A 20991-nucleotide genomic window follows, 5' to 3' on the forward strand; every position below is an offset into this window, starting at 1 on the left:
GCCATTGGTGAGGATTGAGGCTCCTTGATTACTGGGCCAGTGATGGGGCATCACATATGGTACAACCAGGGTAGCAAGCAGTGGCATCATCACTCCTGAATACATTATTGTGACTTTTTTTGGATGGCTTTGTCATCCTTTGTGAATGCCCCTTATGATGGTTTCACTGTGTTTGGGCTGAAAGTTAAAAACACACTCACACTCTGTCTGCAGTGGGAGTATGCTTCTCCACCCTGCAAAGAATTTTCTTTAGGAACCAGAGGTTGGGGAAGAAGATGTGGTTCCATAAATCACAGAGTACTTTCTATGACTTCTTTGGTGTCAGACCTCCCCATGGCAGAAGGGGAGGCAGTTTTAACTGATAACACCAAGGAGGCAGAGGTGGACCACATAACCAAGGCTTTCATGGCCCATTTTCTGAGAGAGCCTGTCCAGTGCATCTGAACGGTTGCCCGACTGCTGCAATCTGGAAACAGAGGATGTTTATCTCTGCACCCTCAAGCCTGGCACAGAATAACTTCAGATTCATGGATGCTAAAAATAATATCCAGAGACTATTCAATTCCCTTTGCCCTACCACCTCAGGAAAAGAAGAAAGACCCCAATGTCCCACCCAGTCAGTGGGATTCTGCAGCTATAGAAGTTTCAAAGCTGCTCGGAAAAAGTCTTTCAGCCGGTCCCTCGACCAGTTAGAATCTAGAGTCTATTCCAGGTTGTTTTTGGTACCAAAGAAAACCAGGGAGCTCATACCCATTTTAGATCTCAGTCACCTAAGCCAATTTGTGAAACAGTCAAAGTTCCTGGTGATGACGGTACAGTGCATTTTACCTTTTCTGAGGAGGGACGAATAGATGTGCTCCATATACCTCCAGGGCATCTACTGTCACATCAGAATAGCAAAACAATCCAGGAGATTTCTCCACTTCTGTCTGGGAGCTCATCGCTATCAATTCTAGGCACTGCCATTCAGTCTTACCACAGATTTCAAGGTGCTCACCCAGATCATGGCAGTGATAGCAGTGCACGTCCTCCTTTTGGGGATCAAAGTCTTCCCATACCTCAACAATTGGTTCCTCTGTGCTTATGCCAAGGATTGGCTGCCACACCATCTGTACCAAGTACTCCAGTACTTTGAGACTTAGCTAACATTTGGTAGATTCAGATATTCCTAACTCCAGCACAGACCATAGAGTTCATTGAATGCCAGCTAGATACCAAATTACAAATAATTAGCCTTCCCAAGTCCAGAGTTCTGTCATTTCGCCGAACAACTTTTAATGTACTGCATCACTCATCACCACTAGTGATGTTAGTTCTACGACTTTTAGGTCTCATAGCATCCACAATACTAATGATCCCTTTAGCCAGATACCACATGAGAGTATTACAATGGACATTAACAGTACAGTGGTGTCAGTCTGTTTACCCCTTACATTCGAAAGTCTGGATCACATAGATTTGCAGACAACACATTACTTGGTGGATTACATCAACAAAGATAAATCAGGGTCGCCCTTTTTAGGCGACATTACCTATTACAGCGGTGGCCAAGGATGCCTCCCTTTTTGAGTGTGTGAGGGGGCATTTGTAAGGGAGAATGGCTCAAGTTATGTGGTCATAACTAGAGGCCAGTCTTCACATCATCATCTTGGAGTTATGAGAAGTCTTCTAGTACTGCAGGCATTTCAGGACCTTCTTCCCCAAGGAAGTGAATTCCATACAAATGTACAACATGTCAGTGGTATGTTACATCAGCAAGCAAGGAGGAATCATTCTTAAGCCTCTAAGTTCAGAGACCGTGAAATTATGACAATGGATGATGTCTTCATAGTGCTTTCTGATAGCAACTCACATCCCGAGGTTATCTAGTGTAATCACTGACAAATTGAGCAGATCAGTTCTAATGCCTCACAAGTGGTCCCTCAATCCTGCAGTGCCGCATGTAATTTTCAGTCACTGGGGCCAACCTTGCTGCAACCTTTCGGTACAACAAATGCAGCAGCTGCTTTGTCCTAATCCCTGCACAGGGGCAGTCACTGAGGGATACTCTGATCCACAGTTGGCCCCTGGTACTTCTGTGTACCTTTCCCAGTCTACCCCTAATGAACAAATCCCTGCAGATAGCAAGACAGAGCAAGGCCAGGGTGATCCTCATTGCCCCCTTTTGGCCAAGGCAGACGTGGTTCCCCTACTTATGGCCTCTACTACTTCATCCTCCATGAATGTTGGATCATTATCCAAACCTACAGACTCGACCATCCAGGCTGCCTCTTCTGGACCAAAAGTCCATGAAGTTAACTGCATGGTTCCTCCCAATTTTTAGCATAGCCAGAGTCTCCAGCCATTCTCCCTCAGTAGTCAGCATTCTATCTACATAAAAAAAACGTCCACTAGAAAAAGTTTACCTGAGTTAATGTAAGAGATTCTCGATTTGGGCCTACTTCAAAGGCCTGGACCCATTTTCAGCACCTGTTCCAGTCATATTAGAGTCTATATCTGATCTTTTTGACAAAGTTTCCAGCTTTGCCACCATCAGGGTACAGTTGGCACCAATTTCAGTTTTCATATTGGATATAAAGACTTTCCAATAGCTTCCCTAAAATTTCAAAAGTCTTACTGAGAAGGTGCTTTTCTACTCAGACTTTCCATTAGGGACCCATTGTCTCCATGAGACATCACAATTATGCTACTAGCCTTAACTCAGATTCTGTTTGAACCAAATACTACTGTTAATCTAAAATTTCTTAATTGGAAAACAATTTCCTTAGTGGCAGTGACATCAGCCAAGTGACTGCAGGCCCTCTCTTCTAAGCCTCCATACCTAGAGTTCCACAAAGACAGAGTTTCCCTTAGAACTCATGCATCTTTTATTCCTAAGGTGGCCTTCAAACTTAATTTAAATCGGGCAATACATTTACCTGTGTTTTTTTTAGGGTACTCAAACAAAGGACAATACTTACTACATATGTTAGATATTCACAGGCAGGTCAGATTCTATATCCACAGAACAAATTACTATAGAAGGGCTGATCAATTGTTCATTTTTTTTTCTCAACCAAATTTGGGAAAGGCGGTTACAAAAGTTACTCTATCTATATGGCTATCAGAATGCGTTTCTTTCATATGTAATAAGAAAAATGTACCTTTACTGGGTAATCCTAAAGCCCATTCAACCAGAGGAGTTTCTACAGTGACGCATTTGGCAGAGGTTTATTCATTGATATTTGTGCTGCATCCACTTGAGCCATAGTGCACACCTTTGTGTTTCACTTCAAGCTGGTCACTCAGTCTAGATCACGTTCCTCATTTGGCTCCACCATTCTCAGGAATGCCTTTCATTCATACCACCCAATTTGACTGCCTGGGATTCTGTCCCATCAGTTTTTTTTTTGTCTGGTTCAAACACTCTCTCTCCTGACCCCTTACTAACTGTTGTTACCTGTGGCTTTGAGATAATTGAGTGGATTTTATTCCTTGTCTGTGCATAGTCATAAGAGACTGTACCCACTTTATTCAAAAACTTTGGCCTATTTTATTTAAGGAATTGGTTCTTTAATCAGGTCCTATAGGCAATATACATAGATTAGGTTCATAGATTGGTACAAAGCTAACTGCCCTTGCGTGCCATTTTAAGCCTATCCAGTTATCCCTTGTGAGACTCAAACCCTGCACCGTGTGTTTGTAAGGCACCTTAACCATTATGCCACCCTCCCAACCCCTTACTATACCCACATATTTCCCAACTTTGGAAAGGCAAACTCTGTCTGAGCATCTACATCAGAGCCTAGGGAGTTGCGGATTGGAGAGGAGTCAGAATTCTGGCTCCAATGACTCTTTGAAGTGTGTGCCGAGGTCTGATCCATCAATGCATACTTTTGAACCAAATGAAGATCACACAGCATGGATCTAACAGTATGGCAAATACATAACTTTTGTTTTTGTTGTGGCAGCACCCTGGCAACTTCCTAGGTTGCCTAGTGCTGGATTGGCTCTTTTGGGTATCTGCTAGATATAATGTCTTAACTGACCTCAGCCAGAGAACCAACACTAAAGCCACCCCATATGTAATGTAATGAAAAAATAGTAACATCCGAGTAAAAACGAACAGCAAGATGTTTGGTTAGGGAAAAAATGACTTAATAAAACAAACCAAAAAAAGGTAGGTGTAGGGAATACAGGCTCTCACTTTAGATAAGTTATATATAAGTTAGATGTTATATAGATATATAGATATATATATATATATATATATATATATATATATATATATATATTATGGAATTAAACAATAAAAATTCACCAGTGTGGGTAAAAATAGTATAATTGGAAGGAGGTCGAAAGATAGCTTCATAGGAGCACATATGGGAGAAAAGGTCTGGTCATGCAAAGCAGAGTCCCTGGTGCCTCATTAGTGGTGAAATCTGCAGTCATCTCAGGATGAGATGGAACTGAGGAAAGAAGACTGCACTCAATCAATGGCAAATGGTTTCCACCCTGGAAGTAAAAATAACATGTTTGTGTATAATTGTGAGGACTGTGGTTAGTGAAGTGCATTGGGAGCTTTCAGAAAAGGAAGGTAGAATGGGGTGGGTGTTATTTGAGGAGTTAATAGCAGTGCTGAGTCAAGAATGTCCAGGGGACAGAAGAATGGAGAGATAAAGGGTAGTTTTTTAGATCAAATTGGCATCAGCCCATTAAGCATTGGTGAGTGGGCATGCATTCAAGTATGGGTAGACAACAACAAAAAGCTGGAAATAAAGCAAGGGGATAAGGCAACTCTTAAACGGAACAACATGACAAATATAAGAATTTTAAACTAGAATGTCAATGGGCTTACAGACCCAGTGAAGAGGGACATGTTTTTTAACCAAATGACAGCAGATTGAGAGCACAAGTAGTAGTTTTGCAAGACGCAGACTTAGGCGAGACAGAATACTCGTAAGTTAAGTAGGAAAGGATACGAGGTCATGTTATGAAGAGACACGTAGAAGGAATATAGTTATCATTAAGGCAAAAGCACTGCTGCTTAGGGTGGTTAGGAAAGGACAGTTGCCTTACAGCAATTAAGGGTGTGCATAGCGGGGAACTCTTAACTGTTGCTGGAATGTATTTTCACCCAGAATCACGAGTTGATATTTTAATAAAACATTGCTGGAAACTGTTAGATGTTTTGAGGGGCAGCTTCTGGTCATGGGAGGCTGTTCTATGGTATTCCAAAAGAAAATAAATGGTAGGGGGAAGAGCAAAAAAGATTTATCAAAGCCAGAAAGAACATGTAGGAAAACCCTTACAGCTCTTGGGTTCTAAGGTTATGAAAGGACAGAGACTAGGAGCAGAATATAGTTATTTGAGCAGGCACTCAAGATGGTTGAGAATAGACAAATGATATGATGATGTCTCTTCCGTCCATTCCTCAATAGACTGGTTATCAGATCTGTCTCTGATCAGACTTATGCCACTTTCAGACTTTGGATCCTGTGCTTAGGCTCCTCCCCTTACCCATAACCCCCTGCAACCCCAGATTGTTTGCTACTTGATTGCAGCAGATGTGGTCTCTTTCGGTGAGGCAAAGTTTTCATTCTTCCTCAAGAAAACAAAAAATCTCTGTCAGATTACTGGAAGCCTTGTCAGATACTTTCAATACCTCACTAACCACTTACAACAGATGTAGATCATAAGATCAGTATTGGAATCAGTGTGCTAGTCCTTCCTGGGAAAGTAATTTGGTGGCGTGAGTGAGCCTTCCAAAAGGACACCAAGATACAGGTTTACAGTTTAGACATCATTCGTATCCTTTTTTACAGATGCGAAACAAAGCTGACTTACCAAAATCATTACAAGAACCTGGAGAGGTATAGATTCACATTAACTCGATAAAGGTAGATGTTCCCTGTGTTTCACTGTTGCAGTCCTGACTTGTGGAGTTTCCTACCATGAAAGTCTTTGCCCGACCCAACTACCAGAGAAAATTCTTTCCTCTTCTTAAGGCTGGCAGATTCCCTAACCAAAGTCAGTGCACTTGGGTGTATAGGGAGCCAGCCTATGTCATGAAATCAGTCTTTTCTTGCCATTTGAGCCCAAAGCAGTGTTTCAGTGTGTCTGTCAGTCTGCACTAGAGAGAAGTTGTTGGAAAGTTAAGTACCCCATTTGGGGAATCCCTTGCTTTTGCTTTACACTCATGTCAGATAAAGTAAATCATTTGTCCGCTGTGGTAAGCAAATCCCACACAGAGACTTCCCCTCACTTTGTCAGCTTTTAGGCCTGCATCATGACATTCTGTAGTTGCCACTTTTATGCCCACTTTGACTCTAGGACAGTCACATGTAGGGCCTAGATTTTTTAGATTCCTTCGTCTTGAATCTTCTTATCAATGTCTGATGGCATCCGACGATCATTTGAAGATTGAGCAGCCAGATAAGAGACCCAAGATAAAGCCCTCAAATGACAACCATTCTCTGTCTGTTTCTTCTTCTAGGCTTGTGATTATTGAAGGTGAGGTGTTTTTACGACTCCCTTCTGTATCTGTGATGGTGATGAAGGCCTCTGTCAAGACCCATTCAGAGTCCAGCATGCCATTGGGTCCCTCTACTTCTGTACAGGCCCTTGCTTTCAGCTCGTTGGTCAGGTCAGGGACTACTGTGCAGGCCTTGACTTCTGAAGGGCCCTCTCTTCCTGGTGACGTTCCCTTGCAGGCTTGGCCTACACCAGTTCATCTTTCTTCCAGAGAGAGAGGCATCAGGATGTTGGACGTCCCTAGTTCGAAGGCCAAAGTGACTCAGAAGAGAAGTACTGCTGCAGGGCCTTCGCCTAGGTCTACCAGCTCCCTTCTGAGGGATACCAACAGTTCTTGATTAGACTAGCTGAAGACCTGATCTCCATAGTTAGGTCTAGGCAGGCACCTGAGGATGCCCCCTCAGGTAGTGAACATCCATGCAGGGGAACACCACCCAAACTTTTACGTACCAACTCCGAGGTTACACAATAGTTGGGAAAAAGCCAAACTCCACTGTTAAAAGGGTTGAAGTTCACCAAAACTTCATTTTCATGTTCACCAAAACTACCTTTGGCGACCTAACACACTTCCAGGGGGTACCACCTGCAGTGAAGCTTCCAAAAATCTTCTGTATCAAGTGGAAAAACAGCCACTGTAACAGGGACTCCAACACAATGGTTTGAGATCAGTGTCACCAGTACTGAGCAGTGAGCCAGAAACAGCTGTGCTGAATGTAATATGTGTTCCATTTATGACTTTAACTCCTTAAGCAAATCCAGTATTTACAAGTTCACTCATTGGCAGAAATCCTGGGGTGGTCAAAGGGAATACTACAAGGAGATAACTGAATTTATGCTTTATGAAATCAGACCTAAGTATTACAGGATGGGAAATGCTGGTCATCAGCTAATCCCAATGATACCATAACCCTTCTCTAAGAAGTGAGCTGCTTTAAAGGAAGTGCACATCTCTCAAGATTGAAAAGAGAAAGTAAAAATATACCTCAGCCAGTAGGCATCTTCCAACCTGGAAACACTTTTAGTTTTTTATTGGCTGAATCTGTTATTTCATGGAAAACAGGATGACTCTGTCAACTTGTCTGCCATCAGTGAATCATTGGACATTTTATAATTGTTTATTGCTAGCTCTTTGCCATGTTGTAAATATTGTGCTATGTTTGTTTCATATCAAATTTAATCACTTGCCCATCCCTGCTTTGTTCTCTGATTTCTGTTATTTTGGTCATCTGTTTTGGTGATTACCACTTCCTCTTGAAATAATTAGAAATTCAAAACAAAATTATATCTAACCATAAACTAGAGCTGTGTAGCATTGAACCTCTTGTTTGTATCGACTCTTAACTAGCAATGTCTCCACTTATAAGTATCTTGGCTTTTGTTAGGTCCCCTTTTTGAACTTGGTCTTAATCTACAGGAATTTATTTCCAAAGCCTTGCAAACTCTAAGCTGGGAGCAGTTTTTTTGACGGACTACAATAGTTCTGTTTCCCAAGTAAACTTGCTGTGTCAGAAGAATGCTACTTTTTGCTGTCTTTTAGTGATGCTGTTACATTTGGTGCTGCAGAAATTTTACTTCTAGAATGAGATCATGAGTAATTTTTTACTAGTGTAATGGATATGTAGTTAACATGCACCTTTGTTATAAATTTTAACTCGCTATCTTTCAGATGTCTTACTTTACACTTCTTTACAACTGCTACTTAAATGATTTGAACTGTTGCTCCTGCTTCACTTGCCACTCTTTCAAGTTGCTCCCTTTGCTGATGTGCAGTTTAACAGTACGTAATGCAGCTGTTACTTGTAGCTGTTTGCTTCGAAACAATGGTAAGCTGTAATTATTTAATATGCAGTCCTCATATCTGGAATCCTTTTGTTTATCCATGTAATGGGCACTTTCTTTGTTTTGTATTAAAACATCATCTCGTATGTCAATATGTTCAGTGACACATTAAATTTCACAGTCATGCTTCTACACCTTGACTCAGTATTTTGTAAATAATAACTTAGAATGCTTATATACCCTTCTCTCTCCATCCTCCATGTGGCCAGCCTTTGTGGGCTTTACTGCTTCAGTTTATTTTTCTTGTCTCCCACATTTACTTCTGTTTTGTTGCTATTGCTTGTGATGAATGATGGCATTTTTTATAATTTATTCTCTGTTAGAGGTTTACATTGTATTAATAGCCCTTTGATGCTTCAGAGATGTTTTATTGCATTTTATTTTGATATACTGTGTGTTTGTTGTCATTCTATCATTATTACAAACTACAATAGAAAACTGAACATGGAATGTTAAGTTGTCTATCTCGCCTTCATTCTTGCTGGATGGGTTCGGAGCCGGATCGGCTCCGACTCGGCCTTTTACTAAAGCTCGAGAGCTATTTACCGGCTCGAGGCCTCCCCTTATCCCACAATGCTAGGCATCAGATACCCAGATTTCATTTGCCGCTTCAGCTACGAGGTTGCGTTTTTTTACCAGCTCCAGGTCATATAATTCTTTTACTTCTCTTTTACTGTCAGAGTTGTTATATTTAGATATTCTTCTCTATTAGTTTTATTAGATCGTGTAACCCCTTTAGACCCCACTTAGGATCTCTTTTTTCTGTTGTTACAGAGTTTTCTTCCCTTCTCCCCCCCCCCCCCTTTTGGGGTAGTGGTTAGGCCTGTCTCTTTATAGTATTGTTATACATAAATATATATATATATAACTTTTGTGTTAAGTTTTTGTTAGTCATAACTGTTGTAGTTATAGTGGTATTGTATTGTTAGTTCTAGTGCGTGTGTGTCTGTATATAGTGTTTTAAGCACTAGTTAAACTTCCCTTGGCATCTCTTTTATCGTGTCTAAAGATACCAATGTTTCAAGAAGTGTGACTCGTGCTGTCAGAAGATGTCTCTGACAGATGGTCACACTTCTTGTGTTTATTGTTTGGGCCCCCTACACCTGCAGGACTCTTGTTCGGTCTGTCATGCTTTCAGTCCCGAGAGTCTTGCAGGAGTGTAGGATTAAGCTCATTTTGAGAGGCTTGTTAAAGCCAGAAGGATCCCCGGCCAAGCCTTCGTCGGGGAAATCCTTAAAGCCCGCCAAACCGTCGGCTCCCTGTTCGGAGTCGAAGCCAAGCGGAGCTTCTGCCTCCTCGTCGGTTCTGGCCGGAACCGACACTTCAAGACCTCAGTCGGCTCCGGCCTTGCTATCGGAGCCTTCTCTGAGCCGAAAGCGTTCGAGATCCCCCTCTTTAGAGTCCGTTCGCTCGGCTCCCAGGTCCCCATTACTACAATCAGGGCGGAGCCATAGATCCCATTCCTCTTGGTCCTCCAGGCTATCTGATCATGACTTAGAGAGGGTGGTCAGTAGGCTCCTTAAGTCACAGGCACTGGCCAAAATGTTGACTAGCCCTTCTCAACAGACTGTGGCTATCCCTGTTTCTTCAACAGTTCCTCTTCCGACTCTACTACCGGAGCTTGTTGGGGCTCGAATCGTCAGAACGTCTGAGCCGATACCCCACCTTTCGGCTCCCTCGTCGGCTCCGATCTCTTCGTTGGTTCCGTCCTTGGCTCCGAGGGGGCGAGTGGCATCGGACCCTTGTCCGACCCCATTCTCCCTCTCGGGGCCTCGGCGCAGGTGAGCTCGGCCCCGACATCGGCCTTGGAGCCGTCCCTCTCGGTGCCGGGAGGGGTTCACATCTCTTTGGAGTGGGGACCCTCTTCTCTGCCTGATAGGGGCACCTTTGAGGTCATGAGGAGCATGCTGACTCCAGTGTCGGCTCCGCGATCGACCCCTTCGGCTCCTCCCCCCATGGTGCCTGCGTCGGTCTCTGTCCACCCTCCTGACCTCAAGCGTGGAGAACAAGCACTCCAGGTAGCCCCATTGGGTGTATCTTCCTCTTCCGAGGCCTCCCCTGATCTCTCAGAGGAGCCCCCTCGGAAGAGAAAATGTAAGAGGAAGCATGTTGACTCCCCCGAGTCAGTCACCTCTGACACCGACTTGGAGGATTCGGAAGGGTCCCCAAGGTCCCCCTGTGAGGATGTCTCCTTCTCGGACATCCTTGAGATCCTTAAGCAGAGGCGGAACTGGACTGCCCTCAACCCTTCCGAGGATGAGTCGGTGTATCTGGACGTGTTTGGTTCTTGCCCTTCCACCTCCTGGGTGTCTCCGCCTTTCGACCCACTCATGGAAGTAGTGGCTCGGAAGGTGTGGACGGCCCCGGACACAGTAGAACCAACTCCCCACAAGCCCACAAAATTCATTACAGCCCTGTCCGACAAAAAGTTTCTTACAAAGGGTGTCCCTGTTGATGCCATGGTGGTTGCAGCAGCCACTAAGAAGGAGTTGGCTGACCCTTCAGTGCCTGTCCATCCACCTAATAAAGAATCTAGGACAATGGACAGGTACGGGAAGCGGATGTTCTCTTCAGCAACCTTTTCCATGCGGTCGCTGAACTATCTGTGCCATTTCACCCGCCTTCAAAGAGATCTCCTTAAGGAACTGGGTGATACCCTTCAGGATCCATCTGCTGCGGGGTCTCAGGAAAAGATTAACTCCCAGCTGGCGACCCTTAATTCTATAGTCAACTCCTCCATGCGGCTCATTTCTTATGCAGCCGATGGGGCGAGTAGAGCTGCAGGCACAGGCGTGGCTTTGAGAAGACATGCCTGGATGCGGTTATGTAACTTTGCTGACCCCTTTAAGGCGTCCTTCACCAATACCCTCTTCAATGGTTCGGCTTTGTTCGGACCACAGGTGAAGGATACCCTTACCAGGTGTGAGCAGGAAGGCAAGACTCTCTCTGCCATGGGAGTCCGTTTTTCTACTCCTTCTAGACCATACCCTAAAGGTCAGAAGAGTGGAAAAATGTGGTTTCGCAAACCCCAAGGAGTCATGCCTGACACACGTGGCGAGTTTCCCTCCAGGGGCAGAGGAGGGAGCAACAGACGCTGCCCGAGGGGCAGAGGGGGTCCGCAAAATCAGGGTAGCAGGGAATCTTTTTCTGACAAACCCTTTCAGCACCCCTGAGGGGCTACCCGACTGTCCACTCTTGGAGGCAGTCGGGGGAAGATTGTCACTGTACCCAGAAGCCTGGCGACTCCTCACACAAGACAAATGGGTACAGTCTGTCATATCCGAGGGTTACAAAATCCCCTTTGTCCACACCCCCATGCAAACAAACAGGTCCCTTCCAGATGTTCCACCCGGTCTAAGGGAACAAGCAGTACTAGAAATTTCAAAATTGCTAGAAAAAAGAGCCATACAGCCAGTCCCAGCAGACCAGCAAGGATCTGGGATTTACTCCAAGTTCTTTTTGGTACCAAAGAAAACAGGGGACTGGAGACCCATTTTGGATCTCAGCAGGTTAAACAAATCTGTTCAAAGAACGAAGTTCCGGATGGTCATGCTTCAGTCCCTTCTACCCTTTTTGGGTCTGGACATTTGGATGTGCTCCATAGACCTTCAGGATGCGTACTACCATATCAGAATGAACAGACACTCCAGGAGTTTTTCCGCTTCCGGCTGGGAGCCAGTCACTATCAATTCAGAGCCCTGCCCTTTGGTCTCACCACAGCCCCCAGGGTGTTCACCAAATGCATGGCAGTGATTACGGATCACATGAGACAGCGAGGTTTCCAGGTGTTTCCATATCTAGACGACTGGCTCCTAACTGCTTCCACCAGGCATCACCTAATCCGAGCCAGGGATTATACCATCCAAACTTGCTCTGAGCTAGGTATCTCTATAAACTTCAAAAAGTCTGCGTTGTCACCTTGTCAATCTATAACCTTTATAGCCGCCATATTAAACTCAAAAGAACTGTTGGCAAAACTTCCATTAGAAAGAGTATTAGACATTCACCGACATGTTCAAACGTTACTACAATGCAAGAGAATTCAGGCCAGATTTGTACTGAAAACCTTGGGTCTCATGGCAGCAGCAATCACATTACTTCCCCTGGCTCGTTTTCACATGCGGATTCTTCAATGGATGCTTTTTACCCAATGGTCTTTTCACCAGCTTCCGATGTCTCACAACATAATAATCACCCAGTCATGCAAAGACCACCTTTCTTGGTGGATGGTCTCCCCTCAAGATGTCCTTCAAGAATGCAACTGCAGTCCTGACATATGGGTTGTCCTGCCTCAGGCAGCCCTTGATCGGCGGATTCCAAAGTCTGGGCCATCTTCGGCCAGCTCCTTTGTTTTCAGATACGAAGTCATCAAAAAGCTAAGTACCTCGTTGGGGAACCTTTTCTTGCCTCAGCCAATGTCAGACAAATCTGAAAAAGTTAATAATTGTTTGTCTTGTGGTAAACAAATACCTCATAAGGACTTCCATTCTTACTGCCTTCCTGCCCACCGTCTCAGCCTATGCTGCCTGTGCTTGCTTCAATGCGCACACTTAGGCGCCAGGCAGAATTTGCTGAAGACTTTTGGGGAAAATTCTTCTATATCATGCCGTGGAACTTCCGACAGCACATGTTCAAAAAGCGGAAGGACCGGACCGACGACCCCCATGACTTCAACCGACACCACGCCTAAGCCTACCGCGAGTGCATCGGTCTCTTCAGAAGCGGTAATTCAACCGCTCAGCACGGCGACACGCTTTACCGCGCCGGTCCGGGCTTCCAGTGCGGGTTGTTGTTTTCCTCGATTTGCCTGACACCATACGGTGGACAAGGGTTACCAGCACGTGGGGGCAGCTAGGCCTCCTGCGTCTATGTCCATCAAGGCCTACACGCTACTAAGGCTGCCAGCCAGGCTAAGTCTCACCCTCCTAAATCATTTTCACAGACTCCCGCCGGATAAACAGATCATGACTTTAGCTGCAGATCTAATTTCTTTAATCAGGGCTCTCAGGCTCATCCAGACAGAGGTTCTCAGCCGCCTTCAGACAAAAGGCCTAGGGTTGAGCAGACAGATACCCTTTCCTCAGATGAAGCCTCTGGTGAGTCAGGCCTTTCAGCTTCCCAGGAAGAACCCTTCCCTCACGAGGATTCTAATGCAGATGAATCCATTCCTCTGCCTCTCCTCCTGAGGATATTTCTTCGGGAAATTCTCCACTCCATGAGAGAGCATTTTCAGTGGCAGGGCCAGGATTTCTCCGACTCCAGGAAAAGGCTTCGGACCTTCCTTAAGTTACCCCAGCACAGGCCTTTATCTATTCCCCCAGTGTTAGATGTATTGGATGATGTGTACTCAGACTCCAGTACTTCTCCTGATTCTCTCCCTCCTGCTCCTGTCAAGCCAGACAGATATTACAGGGTTCCTGAAACTCATAAACATCTGTTTAGGGCCCACTCTGTTGATCTAGAAACTATTTCTCAGGGGCCCAAAGGAGTGGCCACTTCCACAACCAAGAATCCTTTGCCCGCAGACAGGGAATCTAGGTCCCTGGAGAGGTGGGGTAAGAAAGTTTATACCTCTACCACCCTTGCCATGAGGGCTCTTAACTGTCTTTTTCATATGTTTCAGTATCAGGATTTTCTGATGGATGATTTGCAGAAAAAGTTAGCCTCTCCTGAGCCTTTAGATAGAAAGGCTTTGCAGGATTTGGTTCATAATACTCAGCAGGTTAGCAATCATTTTCTTCAGTGTGGTTATGATGCATTGGAAGCTTCATGTAGGGCAGCTATGACAGGGGCCATCATACGTAGACATGCTTGGTTGAAAGAACAGTCATTGCCAGATCATGTTAAAGTAAAGCTTCTAGGTGCACCTCTGGAAAAAGACAAGCTATTTGGTGCTACAGGGTGTGTTGAAATCAATTGAGGAAAAGGCTAAATCAGTACAAACAGTCAAAGATTTCCTCCAGGTTCAGCCACCAAGGTTCAGCAGGAATTGGCCTTCGAAGAATTGGTCCTTTCCAGACACTGACAAGTTTCAAAGGGGCCAATGGCAACCAACTAATCAGAGAAGTGGCGCAGGGACTCCCACTGCTCCACAGGGACAATCACAATGACTTGACCTTGACACGCCGACCAAGGCTCAAAGAGAAGCTCCTTTAGGGAAAGTTATCCTTATTTTCAAAAAATTGGCGTTTTTACAAAGGACGGATGGATTTTGAACATAATAGACAAAGGTTACAGGTTCCACTTCCATACCTTACCAACAAGACAAGGCATGCCAAACCTGCCACACAAAGGGCAGAGGCACTCATACAAGTTTCAAAGCTGCTACAAATCAAAGCAATAGAAAAGGTTCCTCCTCAGGAACAAGGCCAGGGATTCTACTCAAGACTGTTCCTTGTTCCAAGAAAAGAAAAGCAATGGAGACCTATACTGGACTTGTCCTAAACACTTTTCTCATTGTGCCAAAATTCAAAATGCTGACGTTACAGCAACTTCTTCCCATGCTGGGCAAGGGGTCTTGGCTGGTTACTCTGGACCTCAAGGAGGCATACCTGCATGTCCCAATCAGACACAGCTGCAGAAGATACCTCAGATTTCTTGCAGGGGTCAGGGCATTATCAATTCTCAGCATTGCCTTTTGGCTTATCTAGAGTATTCACGAAATGCCTGGCATCAGTAATTGCACATTGCAGACTTCAGGGGATACAAATATACCCTTATCTGGACGACTGCCTTATACAAGCGGACAGCCAGCAAGCCTTGATAAGAAACTTGGACTATGTCATTCACTTACTACAGGCTTTGGGATACACAGTCAACATTCAAAAATCAAGACTACTGCCATCCCAACAAATAATTTTTCTAGGAGCCAAACTGGACACAAATTCACAAATGGTTTTCCTCACAGAAGAAAAACAAGAACAATTACCACATTACTTCAAAAGCCTAGCAGGGCACACCCAGATGACTGCAAGGAAAATCCTGCAGGCCCTGGGTTTCATGGCTTCTTGCATTCTCCTGATTCCACTGGCAAGACTACACATGAGAAAACTACAATGGTACCTAAAAAGTCTATGGTCTCAACACAGCCACAACTTAGAAGCAATTATTCCACTCATCCCATGTCTACAAAAGGAATTTTTGTGGTGGGCACAAGCAAGCCAGCTAAACAAAGGCATGCCCTTCAACAAACCTCAAGCAAGCCAAACCATTACAACAGACGCCTCAGATCATGGATGGGGGGCGCACATGGAAGGCAGATGCATTCAAGGGCAATGGGCTCCTAGAATTGCATCTGCACATCAGTCAAAAAGAGATGCTGGCAGTGATTCATGCAATCGAGGCCTTCGGAAAATTTCTTCAACAAGGTCATCTGCTAATAAAGACGGACAACACCACTGTTATGTGGTACATAAACAAACAGGGAGGCACCCATTCTTACCCCCTTTGCAGACTAACAATGAATCTTTGGGAAAAGTCCCTGAAACTGAATATACAGTTGCAATCCCAGTTTGTTCCAGGCAAGGACAATATTCTGGCGGACAGTCTAAGCAGAAACATTATGGACCCACGAATGGATGTTGCATCCAGACATTTTTCACAAATAACTCATGCATGGGGAAGGCCGGACATAGACCTCTTTGCCTCACCACAATCATCATCTGAAAAAGTTCTGCTCAAGGACACACCATCCTCAAGCCTGGAGAATAGATGCTCTCTCCTTCAGCTGGAATTCTCTAACAATCTATGCATTCCTGCCTCTACCATTAATGACCAAGGTGTTACTGAAGATCAAAGCAGAACAACGCATTTTGATAGCTCCAGACTGGCCAAGACAGCACTGGTACCCATTACTAAGGAGCATAACTCGCACCAAGCCGTGGCCTCTGCTTATAACTCAACACAATTACAGGACTGTTCATCCAAACCTGCAGACATTGCAACTGACAGCTTGGAGGCTTACATGACTTCTCCCCATATATCTCTTTCCACAAAAGTTCAAGAGATCCTACTTGGAAGCACGCAGGCCTTCCACCAGAAAAACTTATTTAGCCAAATGGAAGAGGTTCAACATCTGGAATGCCAACAAGGGTCAGGATGCATCAGTAATGAACATTCCACTGGTTCTAGAATACTTGGCAGAAATACTTCACAATGGCCTTTCATATTCTTCCATAAAAATTTTCAGCAAAATACAACTGTGATCCACCTGTGTTTTCACATCCTTTGCTAAGACAGTTTCTAAGAGGGATAAAGAATATCAAACCTCCAAGAAAACCACCAGTGCCTGCATGGGACCTCAATTCTTGGAAAAATTAACTCTTCCTCCTTTTGAGCCAGCAGCATCTTCAGAATTGCAATTTCTCTCCTGGAAAACAGTTTTCCTGTTGGCAATTACTTCAGCAAGAAGAGTCTCTGAGATACAGGCCCTCATGGCAGTATCTCCATTTCTCATTTTCCATCAGGACAGAGTCTCTTTAAGAACCAATCCTTCATTCATGCCAAAAGTGATATCCAGGGTTTCTCTAAATCAAGCAATTCACCTGCCTACTTTCTTTCCCAATCCTCAAAATAAAGGAGAAAAGCTTCTGCACACTTTGGACATACACAGACAATTGCGCTATTACTTGGATAGAACAAAGGCCAACAGAAAGTCTGACCAACTATTTGTAGCTTACGCTCCTGGAATACAAGGAAAGGCAATTTCCAAACAAACAATTTCAAAATGGATTGGAAACTGCATCAGATTCTGCTACTCTTTCCATGGAAAAGGTGTGCCAGCCAATATCAGGCCACACTCCACCAGAGCTACAGCCACCTCCACAGCCTTTTTAAGAGGGGTGGCTACAAAGGACATTCTAGAAGCTGCTACATGGAGCTCCATGCATACATTTTCCAAGCATTACAGCCTGCCTTTATATTCCAGATCCCGAGCAGGCTTTGCTTCTGCAGTCCTGCAGGGCATTTTAGCTACACCATCCTTATCTTAGATCCTACCGCCCCCAGCTTGGCTATGGTATTCAACCCATATGTCAGGACTGCAGTTGCATTCTTGAAGGACATAGTACAGTTTTGCACCTACCATAAATGTAGATGTCCGATAGATATGCAACTGCAGTCAGGTTTTCCCTCCCTCCTACCCCTCTGTAATTATCTGTTTTGGGTCCACTCCCCCTTTTTCAAATTAGCTGGGAATAGCATTTATGGTGCATCTGTTTATTACTGTTGTGCATGTCTGGAATTTTATCCATTCTCTAAATTTAGCCTTCCTTGGAGGGCACCTGGCATCTGGGGCAAGAAACACTGAAGAAGATGGCGTCGGCTGATGCTTTTATACCCCAGCCGCTTTGACGTCGGGGAAGAGGCGACATCAGCCGACGCCGGACCCAGACTTTGGAATCCGGCCGACCGAGGGCTGCCTGAGGCAGGACAACCCATATGTCAGGACTGCAGTTGCATATCTATCGGACATCTACATTTATGGTAGGTACAAAACTGTACTTTTTTCAGGGCAGACCGTTTGTACTTCCTCCTCCGGTTGCCACGTTGACAACGGATGCTTCCCAGATCGGGTGTGGGGGGGCATTTTCAGGGCAGGACTGTCCAGGGCACTTGGCAACTCCTAGAGTACCATCTGCACATAAACGTCTTGGAGATGAGAGCGATACTTTTAGCGTTGCAAGCTTTTCAGGATTCTCTACCTACCGGGACTATTGCAGTTCAGACGGACAGTATGTCGGTAGTGTGGTACATCAACAAGCAGGGTGAAACCAGGTCCTATCCCTTATGTCGAGAAGCACTCAGACTCTGGCAGTGGGCGATCTCCTCTCAATGGTTTCTGATAGCAACGCACATCCCCAGGAAGTCCAACGTCATAGCGGACAGGCTAAGCAGAGCAATCCTTATGCCTCACGAGTGGTCTCTCAATCAGTTAGTAGCGGACAAACTTTTCCGCAGATGGGGTCAACCTTGCTGCGACCTTTTTGCAACCCCTCTCAACAGCAAGTGCAGTGACTTCTTCACTCTCTTCCCCCTCCGAGGGCATTCCCCCAGAGACGCTCTAGTTCACGATTGGCCCCGGGGTCTGCTCTGTGCATTCCCTCCTTTTCCCTTAATTCCAAAACTGATTCAGAAAGGGACCGCTTTGGGAACCAGGATGATCCTCACTGCTCCTTACTGGCCTCGACAAATTTGGTTCCCATTCCTGCATCGTCACCTGCTGGAGCAGCCCTGGAATCTGGACCCAGTGCCAGACCTCTTGATCCATCAGTCGGGTGGGCTGCACCAATCCCTTCACTCTCTCAACCTCACAGCTTGGTTGCTCCACTTCCAGCCTTAGCCAGGCTTCCACATATTTCTCAGCCAGTGCGTGAAATCATACTTTCTTCGCACAAACCTTCTACTAGGAAGACTTATGCTAGTAAGTGGAAACGTTTTTCTTTCTGGGCGGAGGCCCCTGTCCATAATGTTTTAGATTTTTTGGCGGAACTTTTTCGAGCAGGTTCCTCAGCTGCCACCATTAGGGTCCAATTGGCTGCTATCGCAAATTTTGACATTAGCCTATCAGAGTCCAGTATCATGTCCCACAAACTTTGTAAGGCCTTTCTTAAAGGGACTATTTTACTTAGACCCCCGGTTAAAGATCCCCCCCTCCGTGGGATTTGAACTTGATATTAACTTCATTGATTCTCCCTCCTTTTGAACCTGCAGCTTTCTTGTTCCTTAAAGTTACTCTCCTGGAAGACTCTCTTCTTAGTAGCCATCACCTCGGCCAGAAGAGTATCGGAATTTCAAGCCCTTTGTATTTGTCCTCCACATCTTATTTTTCACAAAGATAGAGTTTCACTCAGGACTAATTCTTCCTTTTTACCCAAAATACCTTCAGAGCCAAATCTCAATCAGGCTATTGATCTTCCTGTCTTTTTTCCTAATTATTCAAACAGAGCTGAACAAAAGTTACACTATTTGTACATTCACAGGCAGTTACGTTTTTATTTGGATAGGACCAAACAGTCAAGAAAATCAGATCAACTCTTCCTGCCCTATGCTGAGGGGAAGCAGGGCCTGCCAGTTTCTAAGGTAACCTTGTCCAGGTGGCTGGCCTCTATTATTACCTTGATCTACCAACTGAGACATAAAGAACTCCTTACAAAACCAAAAGCTCATTCCACCAGAGCATTGGCTACGTTGGTAGCTTTTCAGGCTAGACTTCCAATGGAATCTATTTGTGCTGCAGCCACATGGGCCACTCCTCATACCTTCATTTTGCATTACAAGTTGGATATGGCCTCCAGGAGTTGAGCTGATTTTGGTTCCACTGTGCTCAAGAGTCTGTTTTGATGAGCCACCCAGGGCTAAGGTGCTAGGGACGCTGTCCCATCCAGCAAGAATGAAGGCGAGATAGACAACTTAACATTAAGAAGTTATGTACCTACCATAACGTTCCATGTTAGTTGTCTTCATCTCGCCTTCTTTCTTGCATCCCACCCTCCATCCCCCTAGCCTGGTTAGGACCGAGAAGAATCCCTTTTGAGGCCTTCTTCCTGTGGTCGACCTTTTTTTTTAGGTTACGTCCTCCTCTGTTTGTAGCACTGTAGGTAAACCTTTGGTGGGAACTAGTGTGTTTTTTCCATGGTGTTAGCTCTTCCAAATGAGATCTGGATATCTGCCGCCTAGCATTGTGGGATAAGGGGAGGCCTCGAGCCGGTAAATAGCTCTCGAGGTTTAGTAAAAGGCCGAGTCGGAGCAGAGGATCGGCTCTGAACCCATCCAGCAAGAAAGAAGGCGAGATGAAGACAACTAACATGGAACGTCATGGTAGGTACATAACTTCTTATTCTTTGCAGTACCCACTCTGTTATGTTGTATTGTGTTTTGGAATTTTGTCTTCTGCTGTGTCGTTTCTGGAGTTTCCTGGTTTCTAAAAACTAGTTAAAAAAAAATTTTGATTTTCTGTGAAGTTTATTTAGCATTGTATATGTGTTGTTTCATGTGTGTTGGAGTGCTGGGCAGTCATCTTGTATGCTAAGCGTATTGACTTAAGAATATTGTATCGTAACATGGATCTAGGAGTGTATTGTTTCTACTAGGATTTGTCATGACGTTTGCTGTCCTCCCCACCCCTTGTAAGAGTGTAGCCAAGCATAAGTGTACATTGCCTTTTTGATGAACTTGCTAACTTTTTTGATAGTTTCTGAATTGGCCTTTATTGCCATAAGGGTACAGTATGATTTCACATGTCGCAGAGTGATGATAAAGTACTTTTTGTACCGTACTGTATATTGCTGAGAATAGTGACATCCAGTAATGAAAACTTCTAACTTCAAAAATACCAGGGTTATTTGTAAGCTTTTGCAATGTAATTATTTTTCCTGTGTTGATACCTATTTACATTTATTCTTCCTTCCTTTAGGGTATTTATAATTCTGGAGAATGGGAGGAAAAATCAACTGAAATTTCATTCGCAGACTTCAAATTTAGTATTAGCCATCATTTCCTCAAACAGGAATCCTGTGATAGAGAAAGGAGTGAAGAATGTGAAGAAGGTATTTATACGTAGTAGTTGTGCTTTGGAATACTACAGCATCATTTTTTTCTGGACTAAAGAGTGTGTGTGTGTGTATGTGTGTGTGTGTGTGT

General features: G+C 44.6%; 1 protein-coding gene across 4 annotated transcripts in view; it reads left to right on the top strand.

The window, feature by feature from the left end:
* RAB3GAP1 (RAB3 GTPase activating protein catalytic subunit 1) overlaps window positions 1-20991 on the top strand; it is a 2239542-nt gene that overhangs the window by 234254 nt on the left and 1984297 nt on the right. For all 4 annotated transcript variants that reach the window (XM_044074944.1, XM_044074945.1, XM_044074942.1 and 1 more), the window contains one exon: window positions 20765-20897. In XM_044074944.1, the coding sequence (XP_043930879.1) occupies window positions 20765-20897 (133 nt within the window). The remainder of the gene's footprint in view (window positions 1-20764; window positions 20898-20991) is intronic.

This window comes from Protopterus annectens, chromosome 6.part0 (assembly GCF_019279795.1).
Source record: "Protopterus annectens isolate FY-2018-M chromosome 6.part0, PAN1.0, whole genome shotgun sequence".
NCBI lineage: Eukaryota > Metazoa > Chordata > Ceratodontiformes > Protopteridae > Protopterus > Protopterus annectens.